This window comes from Typopeltis vanoorti, chromosome 18 (genome assembly GCF_054136105.1).
Source record: "Typopeltis vanoorti isolate ZY-2024b chromosome 18, IOZ_Tvanoo_1.0, whole genome shotgun sequence".
Lineage (NCBI taxonomy): Eukaryota > Metazoa > Arthropoda > Arachnida > Uropygi > Thelyphonidae > Typopeltis > Typopeltis vanoorti.
The window spans coordinates 43,169,158-43,190,826 of record NC_143566.1 but is presented as its reverse complement, the minus strand read 5'-3'; the positions used below and the strand labels follow the sequence as shown (position 1 = coordinate 43,190,826).

The following is a 21,669-nucleotide window of genomic DNA, read 5'->3' as shown; positions in this document are numbered from 1 at the left end:
AGTAATTCTCTATAATAACATTAGTTACAGCTGAGCTGGTGATATTTCCCTTTGTTACAAGGATGTTTGTATTCTGCTAGAACTTCATAGACTGTTCTCCACAGTTTATCAGCCTTCAAGGATTCTGAGAAAATATTCTTAGCACAACTCCTATTTCTGAGAAGATTCTTCACATTGGAGTCTTATGCTTTGTTTCACCTTTTTTCTGTTCACTTAACATGTTTTATATAAGTTCTCTGCCATGCAGTTAGCCTCACTTCCTTGATACTCTACTTACCAGGAGTTGCATGACTTTATTTTTCTTTGAAAAACACTTTGAAATGAGAAATAAATGTTACTGATTGAGTGTCATAATCTGAGGAAAGCCATGATAGAATTTGGCATTGAGGATTTTGGTGTCTTTGGATTCCCTGGAGGTGTCATGTAATAATAATAAATACTTACATAATTATTAGCTTCCCTTTTCTCCAAATTTTCATAAAATATTCCTCTTTGCCTAGTTTAATACTCTGCCCTCAGATCTCTAACAAGGATCACTTTTTCCATTTATGTCAGTTTCCTGTTCTGATGACTCAAAAATTTTCTCCACTTCTTCCATAGAAGGACTTTCTATGGCACCATAGGCAGAAATAAGTTTCATTGTCCATTTCCCTATTTTGAAGTTTGCCCACATAACTCTACTTGAAACCGCCTTCCAATCAAGAAGTTTATCTTCGTGTTTGGTGTTGAATGCTATTGCTACTCCTTACTTTCCTTGATCACCGTTTCCTGAAAATAACATCATGTACTTCTTATTTAGTAAGATTTCACCTTTTTTTTGTTTTTCTTTGTCTCAGTAATGCCAGTCATGTCCACATGGCACTTTTCTTCTGCAAGTTCAATGTTTGTTGTTGAATGCTATCACTATTCCTTCCTTTCCTTGATCATCATTTCATGAAAGTAACATCCTATACTTATTATTTAGTAAGATCTCACCTGTTTTTGTCTTCTTTGTCTCAGTAATGCCAATTATGTCCACATGACTTTTTCTGCAAGTTCAATTTCCTTTCCATTAATATTCCTTATATTGATGGTTCTGATCTTCAGTTCTTCTGATGATGCATTTATTGCTCTTCTTTTTCTTCTATATGTTGAGTTGGCATTTGTTCCAGTAACTGAATTTTCATTGTTTGTCCTGGTTCCCTGATTGAAAACATTGGCTTTGTTCAACTGGGTACCACCCCAGCTTTCACGAAATCTCATCATGTTGTACCATCATATGCATTTGTGGTTTAAGCCACCAAAGTGTACAATTTCATCAGCTAAGTTCCAAATTGTCAGCCTATCCTCTTTCATTCAGTACCCAGTATATATGTTGAGATTCATGTGGTACACCTACTAACAGGGTGCACCACGTGAGGTTTGAACATTAGATCAGAAGCCCCAGTCAGTTCTTGTATTCCTGAAAGGCGATGTCAATGTCTCCTCCCAGTTATTTGGCTTTTACCCTTAAGTGATCCTCCTCTGTTGTTCTGTCATTTGTTAAAATGCTATGTGACACCACTATTCAGATTCTGTTGGTCACATCCATGTTTGGCAATATAGCTGTCAACATGTTCTTTTGTCCAGAGATAAATATTTTCCAAAACTTCACTGAAATATTATTACACCACACTCCTCTTCAGCATTTTCTTGCTTTATATGTCTAAAATTTCTTTATCTACACTGAAGAAAATTGGTTTTGGAAGTGCTTTGCTCTGGTGTCAACTAAATACATATACTTTAAACAATTATTTATATATATCAGGTAACCAAAAAAGTTTGTGCGATTTTCAGTAGAGTTCACAGTATTGACTTGTTTTACTTTGCAGTGGTTTGCAAAGTGCAGAGTATTATGTCATTAGAAACAGATATATGTCAGTCAGTCAGTGTTCTCTAACTTGGTGTGTATTCTTTTTTTGTCGATTTGAACCCTTTTAAAATGTCAGTTGAACTTGGTGTAATTCGGGCTTGTTTGCTTTAAGAATTTAAACCTAGTTTGAAGGCTTAAGAAGCATCCCATAAGATATGTGGGGCATTTGGAACAGATGCGGTGACAGAACGTACTGTGCAGAAGTGGTTTAAAAAATTTGTTTCTGGTGATGAATTACTTGAAAGTGCACCAGGTTCAGAAAGACCCTCCATTATTGATAATGAAGAATTATGTGTCACTGTTGAAAATAATTCTACATTAAAATGTCAAGAACTTTCAAAAATGTTTAATGTGAGTTGTGAAACAATTTGTTTACACTTGCATCAACTGGGAAAATCATGGAAGCTAAGCAAATGGGTCCTGCATGCATCATCAGATGACAGTAAACTTCAAAGGGGATCAATTTGTTCTTCACTTCTTTCACATTACAAAAATGAGTTATTTTTGGATTACTTGCTCACTTCTGATGAAAAATGGATCTTGTACTTTAACAGGAAGCAAACTTATATTGATTGTCACCAAACGATCCAGTACTGCACACTTCAGAGGTACTGCTTCATCCCCAGAAGACTATGCTTTTTGTGTGTGTGTGTGGGGGGGTGGAACTGGCTCGAGTATTGTCCACTACAAGTTTCTCACTGTAGGCCAAACAATTTCGGCTGAGATCTACTCAATGCAACTCGAGCGTGTGTAGAATTTGATACTTCAGAAACAGCCAGGACTAATTAATCGGAAGAAAGTACTATTCTTACAGGACAACTCAAAACTTCATACTGCAAAACTTACCCATGAGAAGATTTGCGCTTTAGGATAGAAGATTCTCCTTCATCCTCCATATTCTCCTGACATTTCTCCAGGCAATTATCACCTTTTTTGGCACTAGACAATCACATATGAAATAGACAGTTCCATAATAAAACAGAGATTGAAACAGAAGTTGCTAGGTGTATTACTTTTAAAGACAAAACATTTTATAAAAGTGGAATTTACAAATTTGTATCTCATTGAGAAAGAGTTGTAGATTGTGAACGTGCTTATTTTAATGAATAAAACATTTTATAAAATTTCTACAGTTTTAATTTTTATTATGAAAAACCGCACGAACTTTTTTGGTTCCCTGATACATTGATTTTTGCCCACTTTTACTGTCAGTATTTTACAAAACAAATATAAAGTATGATAAAATTTCTTGAATAACTTATTCAAGAAATACACAGAGGTTTTTTTTTGAAATTGAATTGTAAAGACATTTTGACTTTAATTATTGATATCAAGTCATCATCATCATCAAATTCCTGCCATGCTCTCAAGGGGGGGGACGGGAATGTACAGGATATGATAGTACTACATGAAAAATTTACATCATTACTAACTTCCTGTCTACAATTTTCCTCCAAATCAGTCTGTTACCTGTCAAGACTCCAACATTATCAGATCATATATATTTCTTTCTTCTAAGGCACTTTTTACTGTATCAATCCACGTATATCTTGGTCTTCCTCTGGGTCATTTTTCTGCCAACCTGGCAGAGAACACTTGTTTTGCTAATCTTTCCTCGCCCATTCTGTTGAAGTGACCATACCACCTGAGATTAGCTCTGCTAACGCATTCCTGGATGCCGACAACGTCAAGTTCTTTCCTAATATCCTCGTTTTTAATATGATATTGCCATTGACCATCTGTTCATGTCCCTAATCATTCTCAGGACTCTCATATCTGTGATCTCTAGTCTTTGGTCAAGTGTTTTATTGCTAACCCAGCTCTCAGATTCATAAGTTTAATTTCTCTCTTATTCCATATAAATTTATTCAGTTGACTTCCTACCATGCCAGATTTGTTGATTCTGGTGTCTATTTCCATATTTAACTTACCATCTTCACTAAAAATCATGCCTAAGTAGATGAAATGTTTTACTTGTTGTATAAGTTCTCCATTCAAAACACAGTTGACATTTTCAATGATTCTGCCTATTTTCATTGTCTTTGTCTTTTTATTGCTGACCTTCATACCATATCTATTACAACAGCTATTCAATTTAGTCAGAGAATCTTGCAGACTTGTAGCGGATTTATTTAGAAGTATAACATCATCCGCATAAAGCAAAGAGCTGACATTAACATCTCCAATTCTGATATCATGTTTAATACCACTTTCCTTCATTATGTGATCCATATAGATGATGAATAACTGAATAACAGATCCTTGTCTCACACCATTAACATTAAACCATCTCCCTGTACTTCCTTCAATTCTGACTGCTGACTTACAACTCAAATACAGACTAAGTATTGCTTGATATAATGCCCCATTGACACCATATAACTGCAGCGTATTGAAGAGCTTCTCTCTTGGCACCTTATCATATGCCTTTTCCAAATCGACAAAACTTAAATACAAATCTTTGTTATCCCATGCTTTTTCGACTATTTGTCGTAAAGTGAAAATCTGATCCTGACAGCCATTTGGCCTGAATCCAGCTTGTACTTTTCTTCCATAATCCTTCTCAACTCTTTCTCTATACTTGCATAAATCTTACCAGGAAAACACATTAAGAAATAATTTTGTAATTCTCACATTTTCAGTTTTATTTCCCTTTTTATATATGGGAACTATGAGAGCTCTATCATTTGGAATTCGTCCCTCTGTCCAGGCCTTTTGAACTATGCAGTGCAGCCACTATAAGACTTTTATACCTCCATACTTCAGCATTTCTGGTCATATATCATCTCCTCCTGCTGCCTTTCCATATTTCAGACCTTTGATAGCTTTTTCTACTTCAAGTATGTATATGTATTCCTGACTGCATGCATTGTCGGTGTTTTTTTTTCATTTAGCAATTTTTCAAAGTAATTACTCCATACTTCAAGGATATCTTTTTCTCTTCTTTTCATGTTACCTTTGTCATGTCTTTTTCTCTTTTCTCCATTTCTGAACTTCTTCAGCAACCTCCAGAATATCTTGCTACCTTCTTGATATTTATTTTCTATGTTCTTACCAAAGTCTTTCCATGACTTTTGTTTAGCAAGTTTTACACAGTGTTTATCTTTCTTACATTTGTCTCTGTATTCTCTTAGAGCACAAGCTGACTTATTTAACCAGGAACTTTTGATATACTTTCTTCTTTTTTTTCGCTGCCTCTTTAACTTCCTGCGTCAAAAATGGAGTTCTGATTTTTCTATCCTTGCAGAGAACCTCACCACGTGCCTCTCTGGCTGAATCAGTTAGTGTTTTCTTCAGGGCTTTCCACTGAATCTCCAAGGTTTGGTTCCTGTTTGCGAACTGTTTCATTTTTTCTTGAACAATGTTTGTGTTGTATTTTAGTCTATATTTCACATCTGAGAGCTGCTCAACTTTTATTCACTTTAAAACTTTCTTATATGTTCTTTTTTCAATATGAAATTTAATTTTATCCTGCTCAACACTAAATGGTTATCACTTTCAATTTCAAATCCTCTGTACACTCTGATGTCCTGCACCAGGAAAATAACATCACTATCAACAATAACATAGTTAATGAGACTTTTCTTATTCCTTGCCTCTTCTCTCCATGTGAATTTGTGTACATTTTTATGTTTGAACATTGTGTTAGTAATAACCAGTCCATGTCCTGAGCAGAAATCCAACAAGTATTTGTCATTATTATTTTTGCTCTTTTCTCCAAATTTTCCCAAAATATTTTTGTATGTCTTACAATCATTTTTTACTCTGCTATTTAGATCCCCAAGAAGGACCAACTTTTCCTTTTTCATTGTGTCAGTTGCTCTCTCTAAAACCTCAAAAAATTCTTTCACTTCTACCTTCTGTGGGACCATAGGCACAAATAAGTCTCATTGCCCAGTTTCCCATTCTGATATTTGCCCACATCACTCTACTTGAGACTGCCTGCCATTCAAGAAGATTAGCCTCATATTTTGTATTGCATACTATGGCTACTCCTTCTTTTCCTTGATTGTCATTTCCTGAATATAATATTTTGTATTTATTACTCAGATCTCACCAGTTTTTGTCATTTTTGTTTCAGTCACCCCTATTATGTTGATCTGGTACTTATCTAATTCCTCAACTAGCTCCATTTCTTTGCCATTGAAGCTTTTTATGTTGATAGTATCAATCTTTAACTCTGGTGATGTTGAGTTGGGGTGTGTTTTCAGATTTGTTCCAGTAGCTGACTTTTCACTGTTCGCCCTGGTTCTCTGGCGAAAACAATGGTGGCCTTGTTTAACTGGGCGATGTTCCAGTCTTTATGAAATTTTGTCATATACCATCATTTTATATTTTGGTTTAAGCCAATAAGAATACAATTATGTCAGCTCAATCCGAAATTGCCAGTTCATCCTTGTTTGTTCAGTATTCAGGTAGATACCTAGATACAATGAGAAGGTGATGATTGGACATTAGGTCAGAAGCTCTGGTCGGTTTTCTGCATTCCTTTAAAGGCTATGTGGAAGTCTCCTCTCAGTTATACATCTTTGACCCTTCAGCACCCCCTTGATAACAAGTTTAATTTATTATCATTTATTAAATTCTGATCATTGATTGTGCCTTTTGTGAAAGTTGTAACTCTTATTATTTGTAGAAATTTTTATATATTAAATTCTAGTCATCAATTAAGCTAACTGTAAAAATAAGCTGCCAGTGGTATCAGATTTCTATACTGAAATCTAAGAACACAAGTAAGATCCTAGATATATGTATTTTCAATTGTCACTTATTCTCAAAAATCAATCTTAACTTCCTCAGTAGTAAATTGAATTTTCACACCTCTATTTACAAAAAATGAAAAACAGCTTAATAATACTAAAATATATTACATTTAATGCTAAACATTAAACTACAACACTGCAAGAAAATCTTTTACAAATGTTGATGCTGCATGCAAACATAATATGTAAACATTGCATGACTATATATATGTATATAAAAAAGCTGGCCCGGTTGGCTGTGTGGTTAGCGTATCCACTCTTCAGCCAAAAGGCTGCGGGTCCGAATCCCACTGTGGGCATGGATGTTTGTGATTGTCTGTGAAATTACTAGTGGTGGTAGTGGGCAGTAGATGGATTGATGTAGACGAGGCAATTTGTTGTAGTTGGTGGATTAAGTCGTGGAGATGGAGAGTTGTAGAGTAGGTGTCCTCCCTCGATGAGTCCTTGGACTTCTTGGAGGTGTCACATAATAATAATAATAATATACACACACACACACACATGTTGACAAGCAGGTTATTGTTCCTCTTTATCGAGCCTTCATAAGATCTCTTCTTGACTACTGTGCCCAGATTTGGGCACCAGGATTTCTTCTTGATGGGGAAGAGGTGAGACTATTCAAAGGCGAGTGCCCAAGATTGTAGTTGGTCTATGGAATAAACCTTATGATAACAGGTTGAAGATCTGTGGGTTACAGAAATTAGTTGATAGGCAGAAAAGGGGTGATATGATTGAGACATTCAAATTACTGAGGGATTTTTACAAGATTAATTCAGAGGAAATTTTTCAGAACAGATCTGGTAGTAGGAGAACTAGGTGCCATCCATGGAAACTGAGCAAGAGTGTTTGAACTAGGTTTTTTTACTTGGAGAGTGGTGAATGAGTGGAATAAGCTGTTAGAGTCTGTTGTGGGTGTCATGATTGTGAATGAGTTCAAAGCAAAGTATGATAGATACTGTGTGACACGATGTTTAGGGCCTCCCTCGATGAGTCTAAGGACTCCTTGGAGTTGCCCATAATAATAATAATATAAAAGCAAGCAATTAGTTGTGCAGTTCTCACAATATAAAGGCACTAACAACCGAGATTGAAGCAGAGGTTGCTAGGTTTATTACTTCTGAAAACAAAACATTTTATAAAAGCAGAATTTACAAACTTGTATCTTGTTGGTTTTTAATTCACTACAGAATATTTAAGTTTATACTGATTTATATAAACAAACTTCTGTACAACATCTGTATGCATAAATGATGTTCTGCAGAATATTGAATATCTTTAATAGTTCTTTGAATATTTACTGAATGATGGAATCACTGGTGAAACAGAAGGATGCAGTTGAAAGCTTTTTCCTTTAGTTATATTATAAATTAAAGATGCTAAGAAATTGTATTCTTGGTTTAATCTTTTATTCAAGTGTAAGCAAAGTTTGCACTCATGAAGCATCTTCATGACTGGGCAACTTTTATATAGTGAGTAATGACTTCAAATCAGTTGCCTTGTTATCCCATAATGCAAAGCACACCTCCTTTCGGATGCATATAATGCTGTGCATTATGGGAAGGGCTACTACTCAGACCAGTTTTGACCTTTATTAAGGTATATTAAAGTGCACCAAAACTAAATCTCATTGAATGACCCTGAAGGATCACTACTAAACTCATTACTCCTGACCTGAATCACTCCAAGATGCAAGACAGAAAACTCAGCATCTTGGAGTGATTCAGCAGAAAGTTACATGCAGTGGAATTAATGCTGAGTTCTATAATATATTATACTAAGGCAAAAAAAAAAAAACCTTTTATCAAGCAGAGCCTCCCTACACACCATGAAAGAAGCAAACTCAAAAATGAACATTATTATATGTCACCAGATATTTCTCATATACAAGTAGTGAAAAGGTATATCAACTTATTTGAAAAGGTGTATCAACTTGAATTGCTATGCATCAGAGATAGATCTTGAAAGTTTTTTTCATTTGGTTATACTATAAATTAAACATGCCAAAGAATTATATTTTTCTCTTACTCCTTTATCTAAGTGTAGCAAACAACATTTGTGCATGAAGTATCTTCACGACTGGGCTACTTATACAGGCTAATGACTTCACATCAATTGCCTTGGTATCTTAATTCAAATACTGTCTAGGATCCTCCTTTAATGGCTTCTAGGAAAAAATTACATATAAATGTTGCTTTTTTTTTTTTTCATCTTCAAGATTTGTGATCTTTTCCTCTTCCTGTACGAAAGATTCTCAAGGATAAATGATCAAACACTTAGAAAAATCAACTCCCCGTTAATTAGTCATTAGCCGAATTGTTTAGATACTTCACATGCAAACTTTGTTTGCTTACACTGATATAAAGGATTAAATTGAGTATACTTTCTTGGCATCTTTAATTTATAGTATAACCAAATGAAAAATAAGCTTTCACCATCTCTCTTTCTGATCCAGAGTAATTTAATAATAAGTTTATACACTTCTTCACTACTTTTATATGAAAAATATAGAACTTCTGCATTACTTTAACCTTGGTTTGGGTAGTGGCTCTTCCCATAATATATAGCATTATAAGATTGTAGGATGTAAAGCCATTGATATGAAGGATAAGCCTCTATGTACAAGTAATTCAGTCCTGAAATACTTCACATTCAAATTTTATTTGCTTATACTTGAATAACTTAGATTTGGTGTTGGTATCTAGAGAGAGCGTTGTTCACTGAGCATGCTGAAGCACAAATTTAGGGTAACTTAAGCAATTAGGGTAGAAGCGAGTGACTGTGAGAATGACCAAGTTGGAAATCTAGTCTCTCAAGCAAAAATATTGAGTAGGATGGTCATTTCAGAAAGTAAAGGTGGGGGGGGGGTAAAGGGATGCTGCAGTATATAGAGACTTGAGGGAGGAATTTTTGGCATTGGTTAGTGCAACCTCACCAAAAGTTATAGACAATAGTGAGACTTGGTTAACAGCAGATGATGTATTTACAAGGATAGAATGTGAAGGGTTTAGTATTTTCAGGGAAGATGGAGAAAATAGGATGGGGGGGGGGGGGATACTGCTGATGATAGTGAATGAATTGTGGCCAAAAAGAATAAGAGATAGTCGGCATTGGCTGTTCGTTTGAAACAGTCTGGTGTGAAATTAAGTTGCTGTTATAGCAACTTGAGATAACTTGTGGAACTCCCTGGCCTATAGCAACTTGGTTGTTGCTATAGGCCAGGGAGTTCCACACATGAGCTGGAAAACATGCATCACCAAATTGAGTACAGGTCAAGTGATTATTATGGGGGACTTCATTTATGGAGATATAGACTGGAAAGAGGAAAGATGACATGGCTGGAAGAAAATAGAATTTATACGCTTACTAAGATAATTACTTAAGGCAGCATGTGATGGAGGGGGACTTGGGATGGGAGAGTATTGGACCTGGTCATAGGCTCAGAAGAGTTATCCATAACCAAGGTGACCACATTGCCTCCAGTTGGTGAAAGTGACCATGTGGTCTTGACTTGGGAGGTTGTAAAATATGAGGAATATTCTGTCAAGAAGGCGTATATGTAGAACCATTAGGTAGGTGATTATGACAAGCTTAGGAAGAAGCTTAAATCTGTGCCATGGCATAAAACACTGCAGGGGAAGGATGTTAGTAGTGACCACTTTGCAAAGATATATCATCCTAGTGAGGTTACTACTTTAACATATGTGGCAGACACCGATGTTGGAACAGAGTTGGATGAATTGGAGGTTCTTAAGATATTGCAGAATCTCAATGTAAATAATACAGCTAAGGAATTAGATGGGTGTATCAACTTGGGTTTTGTGAAAATGTGCAAGGGAACTGGCAATGCCAGTTCCCAGTGAGGTTACTGCTTCAATATGTGACAGACACTGATGTGAGAACAGAGGTGGATGAATTGGAGGTTCTTAGGATATTGCAGAATCTTGATGTAAATGCAGCTGTGTGATTAGGGTTTTGCGAGAATATGCAAGGGAACTAGCAATGCCTCTGACTAGGCCTTTTAATTTAAGTGTCAGCTATGGTAGATTTGCTAGTGAGTGGAAAGAGGACAAAGTAATTCCCTTACATAAGGGAGATTCTAAGACTACAGTAGTAAATTGTAGACCAATCAGTATCTCAGGCATGGTGGTAAAAGTTCTAGAATAATTGGTCATAAAGAGAATCCAGCATGGCTTTGTGAAGGGTCAGTCATGCCTTAGTAATTTACTAACTTTTTATAATAGAGTAAAATGACTACATGATGATTTTTCAAAGGCATTCAACAGAATACTGCATCGAACTCTGTAACATAAATTAGAACAAATGAGGATGGGCATGACACTGGTTAAGTGGATAAGAGGGTGACTGCTGGACAGATATCAAAAAGTGGAAAAATGAGGGGCAGAATCAAGGCAAAACATGTAGAAATAAGGAAGTTGTTATTCCTCTTAAGGCCTTGATATACCCACATCTGGATTACTATTAGGTTTTGTGTCAGGAAGTTGGTATATATATATATATATATATATATATATATATATATACTCAATGGGCAAAATGTTAGAGATCATGTCATAAATAGCAGCCTGTACTCTCTGTGGCATTCACTCCACTAGATACCTGAGGGTTGCTGGAGGAAATACCAGCAATGTCTGTTACAGCATTATCCAGAACTGCACCTTAGTTGTCAGTCTCAGATACATGGATCTGATGTCTCACTCTATGGCATCCCAAAGCTATTTGATCTGATTTAAATCCAAGTACCTTAGGGGCCACCGGATAGTCCCAAACTCAGATGAGTGTTTCTCGAGCCATGCCTGGTGGGGCAGCACATTGTACTGATGAAACAGACTATTGGCTGAAGGATGTATGAAGGCCATGAAAGTGTGTAGGTGAACAGCCTGCACATTCTGGTAGCATACAACATTTAAGGACCCCTCCAGACCCACTAAGGGACCTAATGTATCACATGAGAAGGATCCCCAAACCATCACAGAGTCGACAGGGATATGACCACATGTTGTCGACTACACATCTGCATCCTCCTGTTAGCTTGGTACAACTGATAACAGGATTCATCAAACCACATGACTCTAGTCCACTCTGTAGATGTCCAGTTTTGATGGTCCTGACACCAGGTGAGGTGTCAGGACCATCAATGACCACCGATGACGAGTAGTCAACCATGGTATGCAATTAGGCCTTTGGCTCCCATATCCCACGGAATGTAAAGTATGCCATACCGTTCACTCACTGATGCTGCTTGGACCTTTGACATTGAAACGGGAAGTGATTTGCACCGCCTTCCCTACAGTTGGTCTGTAAAAGCCTGGATAGTCTACGTCGACCTGTCATCAATGGTGTGGTCAGCCACCACTTTCTTGCTGGGTGCTGGTGTGTCCATTGATGGTATAGTTGCAGCAGACCCTTGAAACGGTTGTCCCAGAGAATCCTAGGGTTCTTATCATTTGGGCAATAGAATGACTCACCTTTCCTGTGCCGATAATATGGCCATGATCAACGTTACTAAGAACGCCACATTTACCCGTGTTTGTTAATTGCGATATACTGTTAGGAATCCCCAATGTCTGTCTTTCTACTGTCTGCATTGGTTTGGATACGATTCACTCTGCGTATGGAATGCCAGTGTCAACTTCCCATCACTCGTATCTCTAATGTTTTGTCCATTGAGTGTACTGATATGTATTGAGGCCACCATAGCACTGTTGAAGAAATTACACAACAGCGTGCATTTTGATTGAATGATTAAGAAATCACTTTCTTATCATGTTTAAGAAATCTGTCTGAGCTTTTTCAGTGAAAGCAGGTTATCTAATCTCAAATGGAGGTAGCAGGGCCTTTCTTCCTGGAAACAGGTTTTATCTTGAATACATACAAATCAGCCAAATAATATTATTAGTAACATCCGACTTCCATGGAGTCAGGGACTAATTGTGGGTGCTACATGCTATCACACTCAAAACTCATCCAAACATGGCCTTAAACTGATTCAGTGTGCCTACTTTCAAAACACACACTCAGGCAATATTCCACTCACCAAGCACTTTCCATGGAAAGAACCTGCCCTTCATTTCTCTGCTCACACCCTATTATACAATTTCCAGGGATAGTCTCTTGTTCTATTACCCCCCCCCCCATTCTATGAAAAATTTCTCCCATGTCAACATGATAACCCCAGATTATCTCATATTCCCAACCCCCTGCCCTTTCTCTTCGTATCGATGAGGCTTTTCAATTTACATTTCTTCAATCTGTCTTCATACTCCACATTCCAAAGACTACTGACCACCTTTATGAATCTTCTCTGGACCCTTTCTAACATATCCTCATCACCATAAAAATCCGGTGACCAAATTTGTACATGATAGTCCATGTGACGCCTTCAAGGCCTTATACAATAGGATCGTAATCTATATTTCTGCACTTCAGACTACATCAGGTTCACACTCCAAAACACTACTGATAGGCAGTGGATGGAATTTTATAGTTATGTAGTGTGGAGTGCCCTCCTCCTTGAACTATATATATATATATATATATATATATATATATATATATATATACTGGGGCGGGAGGTGGGGGGGGGGGGGCTCCAACCCCCTGAGTTCCGGGCTGGTAAGCTGATAAGAGCTTGTAAACTGGTAAGACAAAAAAAAGTTTCAAATTTCGGCTTATCTTTTTATATATATATATAAAAAAAAAATATATATATATATATATTATATTATTTCGCTGCTGGATATATTTCACTAGTATGTATGTATGTATGTTATTTCACTCTTGACCACTTTTACATTGTTAATATTTTACAAAATGAATATACACTATTAATAAAATAATTATAAATAATTAAAGGTATGTATTTTATTTGAATAATATATTCAAGAAATACACAGTTGACTAAAGTGAAAATGAACATGAATAAATCTAATCTTTAAAGGTACCTGTGTCATAACTATAAAACAACAAAATTACACAATAACCACATAATAAACTTCAATGAAAGTACAGATATTTGGTACTGAAAATAACAGCATATCATTGTGTAGAAACAATGAGCAAATCAAACAACAGGACTACAAGGTACATACAACAATTGGTTTACCAATTAAAAATGTTTTTTAAGCAAAGATGCTAATAAACTATGCTTTGCAGTTGCTGTTTCACTCTTTAGAAGCAGATTACTTCCATGTTCTAAAGAGTGAAACATGTGGAGTACAGGTAACCCTCGTATAACACAGATGTTAGGTTCCATAGAAATTCCGCATTATATAAATTGCATTATGCGAGACTCGGATCACATAGAAAAAGTAGGGTTATGTTCCAAAATCATTTTTGTTAAATTATATAAACAACGACATATCCAACAAAAAATATTTTTATTTAATTCAGTTAATTCGTGTAAGTTAAGAAAACATATAAACTATGACACAAATACATAGTATAAACTTATAAAAATTAAAAATTGTACGTAAACTTCATCACACATAATGCATAAATGTTTTAGGCAAAATAAAATAAAGTGCATATTTTAATTGTCATCACTATATTCAAAACTAGCATTTCGAAGATGTTCTTTATTTACGATTGGCTGGACATCATCATCACTTAAAATCTCTTGGACATCATTTGTATGATTCTCATTGCATACTTCGGCTGGTGTAGTTATGAAGAAGTCAGTAATAAGACGTTGCTTACCACTATGCTGCAATTTTTTATTAAGTTAATAATGTGGAGCTAAACAAATATCCATTTGTCTCTTGAATTTTCCAGAGTGCTCCATTGAGGGATCATTATCCATAAAATAACTTCCTGACGTTCTTGTAAGTCAAATCCTCTGCTAATTTCTTTAAACTGAATTCTTTAAACGGATTCATCACAATCAAAATCTTCGGCAGAACATTCCCCACCATTTGGTTCGACGTCATCCATTAAGTGCGCCAGTTCCTCCTCATTTAAATCTATTTCCCCATCAATTAATTCACTAATTTCGTTTTCAACCATATCGCAAAAGCTCTCTAAGTGGCCATTACTATAAAAATAAATTTTTTACATATAAAAAAACGCATTACATATTGTATGTAACTCACCAGAAAATGAAATTCTCAGTTTGAGATTAACACACTTATGATTTTTAATGCGCTTTCCTGGCAGAAAATGAAGACAATTTTCAACAATAAACACTTTATATGGTAAACAATTGACGTACATGCATGCTAAAGGGTATTTCTCCTAATATAAATTTGCTTCTTATAACTACATGCGCGATATGGGCTGACACAAATTTAAAGAAGATAAAGTTTCATTTTTAAGTCGCATGGTGAAAAATATGTATGAAAAGTTAAAGGGTTACCAATTTGTAGACCATGTTATATCAAAATCGCGTTGAACAAGGATTACTACAATTTGTTGACCACGTTATATCGAAATCGCGTTGAACAAGGATTACTACAATTTGTTGACCACGTTATACAAGGGCTACCTGTATTCATAACTATAAATTCACATGTATTCCACAGTTATTAACTTTTTAATAGTTAATTACTTTTTAATGACACTAAATAAACTTTAATAAATGTACAGTTATTAAACAACAACAAGAATTACATTAAAAAAAATTACATTGTTTTTAATCCTTAAACATGCTACTGTATACATAGAGGGATTCCAATGTAAGCACGCACACTAACGTGCTTTTTTGAATGTAATTCCTGTTGTTGTTTAATAACTGTACTGATGATGTCTTATTAAACTTGAAGACAAAATATTTACATATTAAAAAGTTAATTACTGTGACATACATGTAAATTTATAGTTACCACCATGTAATTTAACTTCTACTGAATTCCATGCACTGCTTTCATTAAAACAAAAGAATCATATATTTCAAAAGTGGATAAAAGAACAGCTGTAGTGGTAATGGATAAGGCCAACTATGAGCGGAAGATATACTGCCTTTTACAGGATATCTCCACCTGTCAAGAAATTATTTATAATCCTACAAAAACATAGATTAAACACTTAAGTAAATTCCTTGATGAAGTTGTTAACTGGAATGAAAATATTTTTTTGTATGAGATATGCACCCATTTTGGAAGGACTTCTTGTTTATATGGTCTACCAAAAATTCATAAAGAATATTGTCCAGTAAGACCCATTGTGAATTGTATTGACTCTCCCACATATAGAATTGCTAAATTTCTTTCACATTTATTAACTGCTCATTTTGGAACAATCCAGATCATTTATCAAGAATTCCACACATTTTTTTTTTTTTTTTTGAAAAAAACCAAGTATATTCAAATACAAGAGCCAGATATGTTAGTCAGCTTTGATATTGTTTCTCTATTTACCAATATTCTATTATCTGACATTGTTAGTTTAGTATATGATGATTTCATTCCTGATATTGTGAAGATTTTTGAGTTTGTTATAGAATCGGGATATTTCAGCTGGAAAAATAAGATCTATAAACAGATTGAAGGCACTGCCATGGGTGGTTCTCTCTCCAGCTTTGGCAAACTATTTTTTGAACCGTCTGGAAGATATCTTGTACTCAATCCATTCATCGCCAATCCTCTCTTTGGTTTCGTTACATCAGTGGCATTTCTGCTGTTTGACCTCATTCTGAAAATGAATTTATCTCTTTTTCATATCAGATCCTTCACCCACACGTTCAGTTCACCATGAAAAAAGAAAATGTTGACAGTTTATCTTTTTGGACATCCTTCTTTCTTGCATGGCCTCCAGTACTTTGTCAACCAATATTTATCCAAAACCTACCTTTACTGGCAGATACATTCATCTCAAAAGTCTGCTGATCATACCTCTCAAAAAATTGGTGTTATGAAGTCGTTAATTGATAGACACATAATGTGTGTGTCCTCCTTCAAGCTTACAACAAGAACTTCTCACTATCAAAACTTTAATAGAATTAAATGGTTACAACCCTCATCAAATCTAACAGATAATTGACTTCTATTTTCTAACGCTTAAGGATTCTGCGAGAGACCAGAAGATTTGACTCCCTTATATTTCTGGTATCTCTGACCCTATTGGTAGAATTTTGAAGAAGTATCACCACATATTTTTCTATCAACAAAATGCAAACTCTCACCACCATGTTTAGCTGGGGTTTACCAGATTCCTTGTGAACTTAATTTGACATACTTTGGACAGACAGGCTGTTCTATGAAAAAAATAATTAATGAACACCATTATTACATTGAATACATGAAACCTCAAAAGTCTGGTCTGGCACAGTATAGTGTTGATACTAAACACAGCATCCTGTGGGATGAAGCTCATCTTCTCCATAGAAGAATAGTTTTAATATAGTTTTAATATTATTTATTAATATTAATATTAATTTCTAGCATGCAGCAACCATTTTTAATTGGTAAACAAATTGTTGTATATACCATGTATTCCTGTTCTTTGATTTGCTTGTTGTTTCTACACACTGATGATGATGTCCTCTTATTTTCAGTATGAAATATCTGTATTTTCATTAAAGTTTATTATGTGGTTATTGTGTAATTTTTGTTTTAAGAACATGAATAAAGATTGTCAGCCTGAGTGAACTCAGACAGAGCTGCGGTTACAAATGATTCAATAAATAGGCTGTGTAGAAGAAAGAACTCTGTGCAGTATGTTGATATATGATGTTTCTGGTGGTAGAAAGGCTTTTTATACAACCCAAACAATAAAGTTGTTATACACACTCAAAGGCATGGGTATGCAAAATAAGCTTGTGACATGGATAGGAGGTATTGTAAAATAATGTTTTACCGTTGGTTCATATCAACTCGGCATGAATGGGTTTAGATTTTTGGTTTTATAAATGTGGTCACCCTGGCCTGTAATTATGCATGCTTCAAATGCAACTTACCGAACTGTTAAGTCATCTCCTGAAATTGATCCCTGGGTGGGGTGTAGATTTGATTATTAATACGAATGTAATTCATATACATAATGAACTTGCTATATATATATATATATATGTAAATTAAGAAAAAAATTAACAAAATAAAGTAAAGAAAAATAAAGTATTTAATAAAAACACTTATATTAAATACTTTATTATTATTTTTACATAATTTTATATGTATAGTAAGTCTAAGTCCATCATGTCTATGAGTTACATTGGTATTAATAATCAGAATTATTTTGTTATGTGAAAATCATTTATTTATATATGTATGTGTGTTTGTAGTGAGAAATTAGTCAAAATGCTGTGGCATTATATAAAATTATGTTCAGATGAACATGTACATCTGAGCACTAAATCAAAAAGAATTACAGTAATGCTATTGTGTCTTCCTTGGGACATCTGTTAGAGTACAAAAATAAACTTATATATTATATCAACTTAGGTTTCACAAGGGACTGCATTTTTTCTTTTGAAAATTATTCTTCTGTTTGAGATATCTTAATGCCATAGTGAGGTATGTGGCTGCTTTCCTTGCATACTGTTATCCTTTCTCTGTGAAGAGATGGTTTGTGTATGTAGGCAAATGTTAATTATATTAATTTTATTTCAAGTAAATATTATATATTTATTTTTCTGAATTCGTGCTGACTTCAGATATTTTGAAGGCAGAAAATATAAATATGTGGGTAATCATAGATAGATTCATATTCATATAGTGCCAGTTATGCAGATTAAATTTGTTTGCACTATTACACTGAACAAACAAGTATCATTCTATCCAAAATCAGGTATGCATATTATGAAATTCTTAGATTTAATTGATATGTGTTATGGATAAGCTTTTTACAAATATTACTGGCTTTTCTTTCAGGAGGAAGAGAGCTCAAGCTGTACTGATGGAACATTCAGTGGTCGTAGATATTTTCAGTGCCCACCTCGCAAGGCTTTTTTCATTCGACTTAGTCAGTGCCGTAAGGATAGTAGGTTCTTGGAATCTGAAAAGAGAAAAAGTGCTGGTAAGTTTGCTATTTACAGATTGTTGTGTGTGTGTGTGTGTGTGTAGAAAGTTTTTTACCTTGGGTATATACTATGTTAATGATACCAAGCAATTTTATAAGCTAGGTTTTAATCCTTTTCTTCCGAAGTAAGCAAACAAACAAGTAAATCAAGTTTGCGCCTGCACATAGTGCAAGTCTGAGGCAACTCGTGGTAAAGGTGGAGTAAGCTCCAATTGCTTTCCTTAGTATTTTCCCCTAATGCAAAGCACATCCCCTTGTGGAGATGTATGATGCTATGCATTAAAGGCAAGGGCTACTACCCAGACCAGTTTTGACCTTTATTGAGGTCTCATCAGTGGGAGCCAGACCTAAAAATGCCAAGGTTGAAGTAATGCAGAGCTTATAAATTTTATCTAAACAAGTTGCCACAAGATGCTTTGACCTTATTGAATAAAATTCTCAGGATGAGAGTAAGATGTAGAATCTTACTCTCATCCTGATATTTTGGAAAAAAAAAAGGATTAAAACCTAGTTTATAAAATTGCTTGGTATCTTTAACACACACACATATATTATATATATATATATATATATATATATCAAGAGCACAGCAGTCTTAAACCTTTGCACCAAGTCAGTAACTATTCTTTTTATAAAACACGTTAAGGCCAGTATTTTGTCCTAATGTTTCTTATAATTTTTTTTCTTTAGTTATGACTTTCTTTAGTTCTCCTTCGCCCTGCAGATTTGAAGTGTTAAATCCAATTAATGAAAATGCTAAAGCTCTTTGGGAGAAAAGAAAAAAAACTCCTCTATGTGACATAATGTTCAGTCAATTTTGACGGAATATAGTTGTTTCAAAAGCAGTTTAAGAAACAACTATATTATTAGTACTTTATGATGTTTTCCAATTTTTGTATCAGATGAGGATCCTAATTTTGATGTTTGGTGCTGGATATCAAACCATATTGGAATCAAGGGAAATGGGATCTCTGATTTGGCTTGTACTTTGTCCACCTGCCCTTTGTCATTCCCGTCCTATACTAACTACAATCAGCTAATAAAAGTGGTTAATTAATCAGTGGCAGGAAGAATCTATTTAGGGCTGATATGTTCATCTCTTGAATGTAGGAACAATATAACATTTGCCTTACCATGCGTGCCATGTTCTGATGGAGTGCCAGTTATGTAGGGCCAATAAAACTGCATTCCTCTCTGAGGAATGCAGTTTTAGTAATCTGGCTGAGCTATATATACTCAGGCAGATCTTCAGAATTGGAGAAATTGAATGAAGTTTTTTTGAAAAGAATTAATACAAACAAATTTGGTCATAAATACGATTTATATGTAGTGTATACCATTGGTTAATAGTTTAAAATATGTTTTCTCTTACATATTTACTTATTCAGATGTTTTTTTTATTACTTTGAATACATCTGTAACTTTTGTAATGGTGCAGTACTTTTGCTCCCCTTACACCAACAAACCAGAAACCAGCCAACATGTCATTTAATATCATTAACTCCTTTGATTGCCAAGAACATTCATTTATACCATATAAATGTAGCATTATAAAGAGCTTTTCTCTTCATATCATGTATCTTTTCCAAATTTACCAGACTTAAATGCAGTTTCTTGTTATGTCACTATGATTTCCTTAGTGACCAAAGACCAAAAAGGCTGCGGGTTCAAATCCTGCCGTGTGCATGGTTGTCTGTGAAAATACTAGTAGTATAAAAATAAAAATCTGGTCCTGACAATCCATAATTGGCCTTAACCCAGTTTGTTCCTTCCCCAAGGTTCTCTTCCTAAACTTTCCTTAGCCACTTACTAGAATATCAAGTTTTAGAATGCCTATATTTATAAAATAAATCACCCACATACTTGTCTTTACAAGTCACATCATGAAAATGTGCTTAAATCACAGCCTTTATTTCAAATAATGGGATTTAATGTAAACTAGTGTTTTCAACTAAATTGCAGTTGATCGAATTTTATTATAGAGCCACAACACTAATTTCATCAAAAACCAGTTTTTTAATATATATCATCATCATCATCATCAAATTCCTGCCATGTACCCTCAAGGGGTGTACAGGAGATGATAGTACTACATGAAAAATTTACATCATTACTAACTTCCCATCTACAATTTTCCTCCAAATCAGTCTGTTACTTGTCAAGACTCCAACATTATCAGATCTTATATTTCTATCATCTAAGGCACTTTGTACCGTATCAATCCACCTATATCTTGGTCTTCCTCTGAGTCGTTTTGCTGCCAACTTGGCAGTGAACACTTGTTTTGCTAATCTTTCTTCGCCCATTCTGTTTAAGTGACCATACCACCTGAGATTAGCTCTGCTAATGCATTCCTGGATGCTGACAATGTCAAGTTCTTTCCTAATATCCTCGTTTTTAATATGATATTATTCTTCTCTCGATGTAAGTAGAATGCAGTGTGCATTGGCAGCCATTCATGTTATTTTTAAGAGTATTAACTAACCTTGTATTAAGAGAAAATAAACTATCCATTGTTCCTGTTGCATCTGCTATGTAGGCCAGACGGGAAGATCAGGGGAAATCCCTATGAATGAATACCAAAAAGACATGCAAAAAAGAAGAGAACACAAATCAAGCCTAGTATACCATACAATTTCCACCAGCCATAATGTACTCTGGCAAAAAACAAACATGTCTTAAACTGAAAAAAAATTGTTACATAAGGAAATTTAAAGAAGCCAAACATGCTTAGAATTCCAATGCAATGCAACAAAAAGCAGAGCCTAATTCTACACCAAGTTTGGTCATCATTGATAAAAAATATACCCAAGTTAGACCTCAGACAATGTGAACGTGAACAACAGAACGTGACAGCATCTAGCATTGTTCAAACTTATCATTGCACTGAATCTACATTCGGATATTTAATTTAATGAACAGTTAGACTGCCATAACATCATAGAATGGACTATTTTGAATAATTTCTCATTTTTTGTGTTTTAAACTTTTAGTTACCTTTGACCCGTGAAGATGTAAGTCAAACGACTTACGAAACTTGTCGGG

The 21,669-nt window shown here is 34.8% G+C and overlaps 1 protein-coding gene across 5 annotated transcripts in view; it reads left to right on the top strand.

Annotated features, from left to right (window-relative positions):
* The window catches only part of CYLD (ubiquitin carboxyl-terminal hydrolase CYLD), a 451,655-nt gene that overhangs the window by 237,551 nt on the left and 192,435 nt on the right, over window positions 1–21,669 (top strand). For all 5 annotated transcript variants that reach the window (XM_090407955.1, XM_090407951.1, XM_090407953.1 and 2 more), the window contains one exon: window positions 18,477–18,621. In XM_090407955.1, coding sequence (XP_090264081.1) covers window positions 18,477–18,621 — 145 coding nt within the window. The remainder of the gene's footprint in view (window positions 1–18,476; window positions 18,622–21,669) is intronic.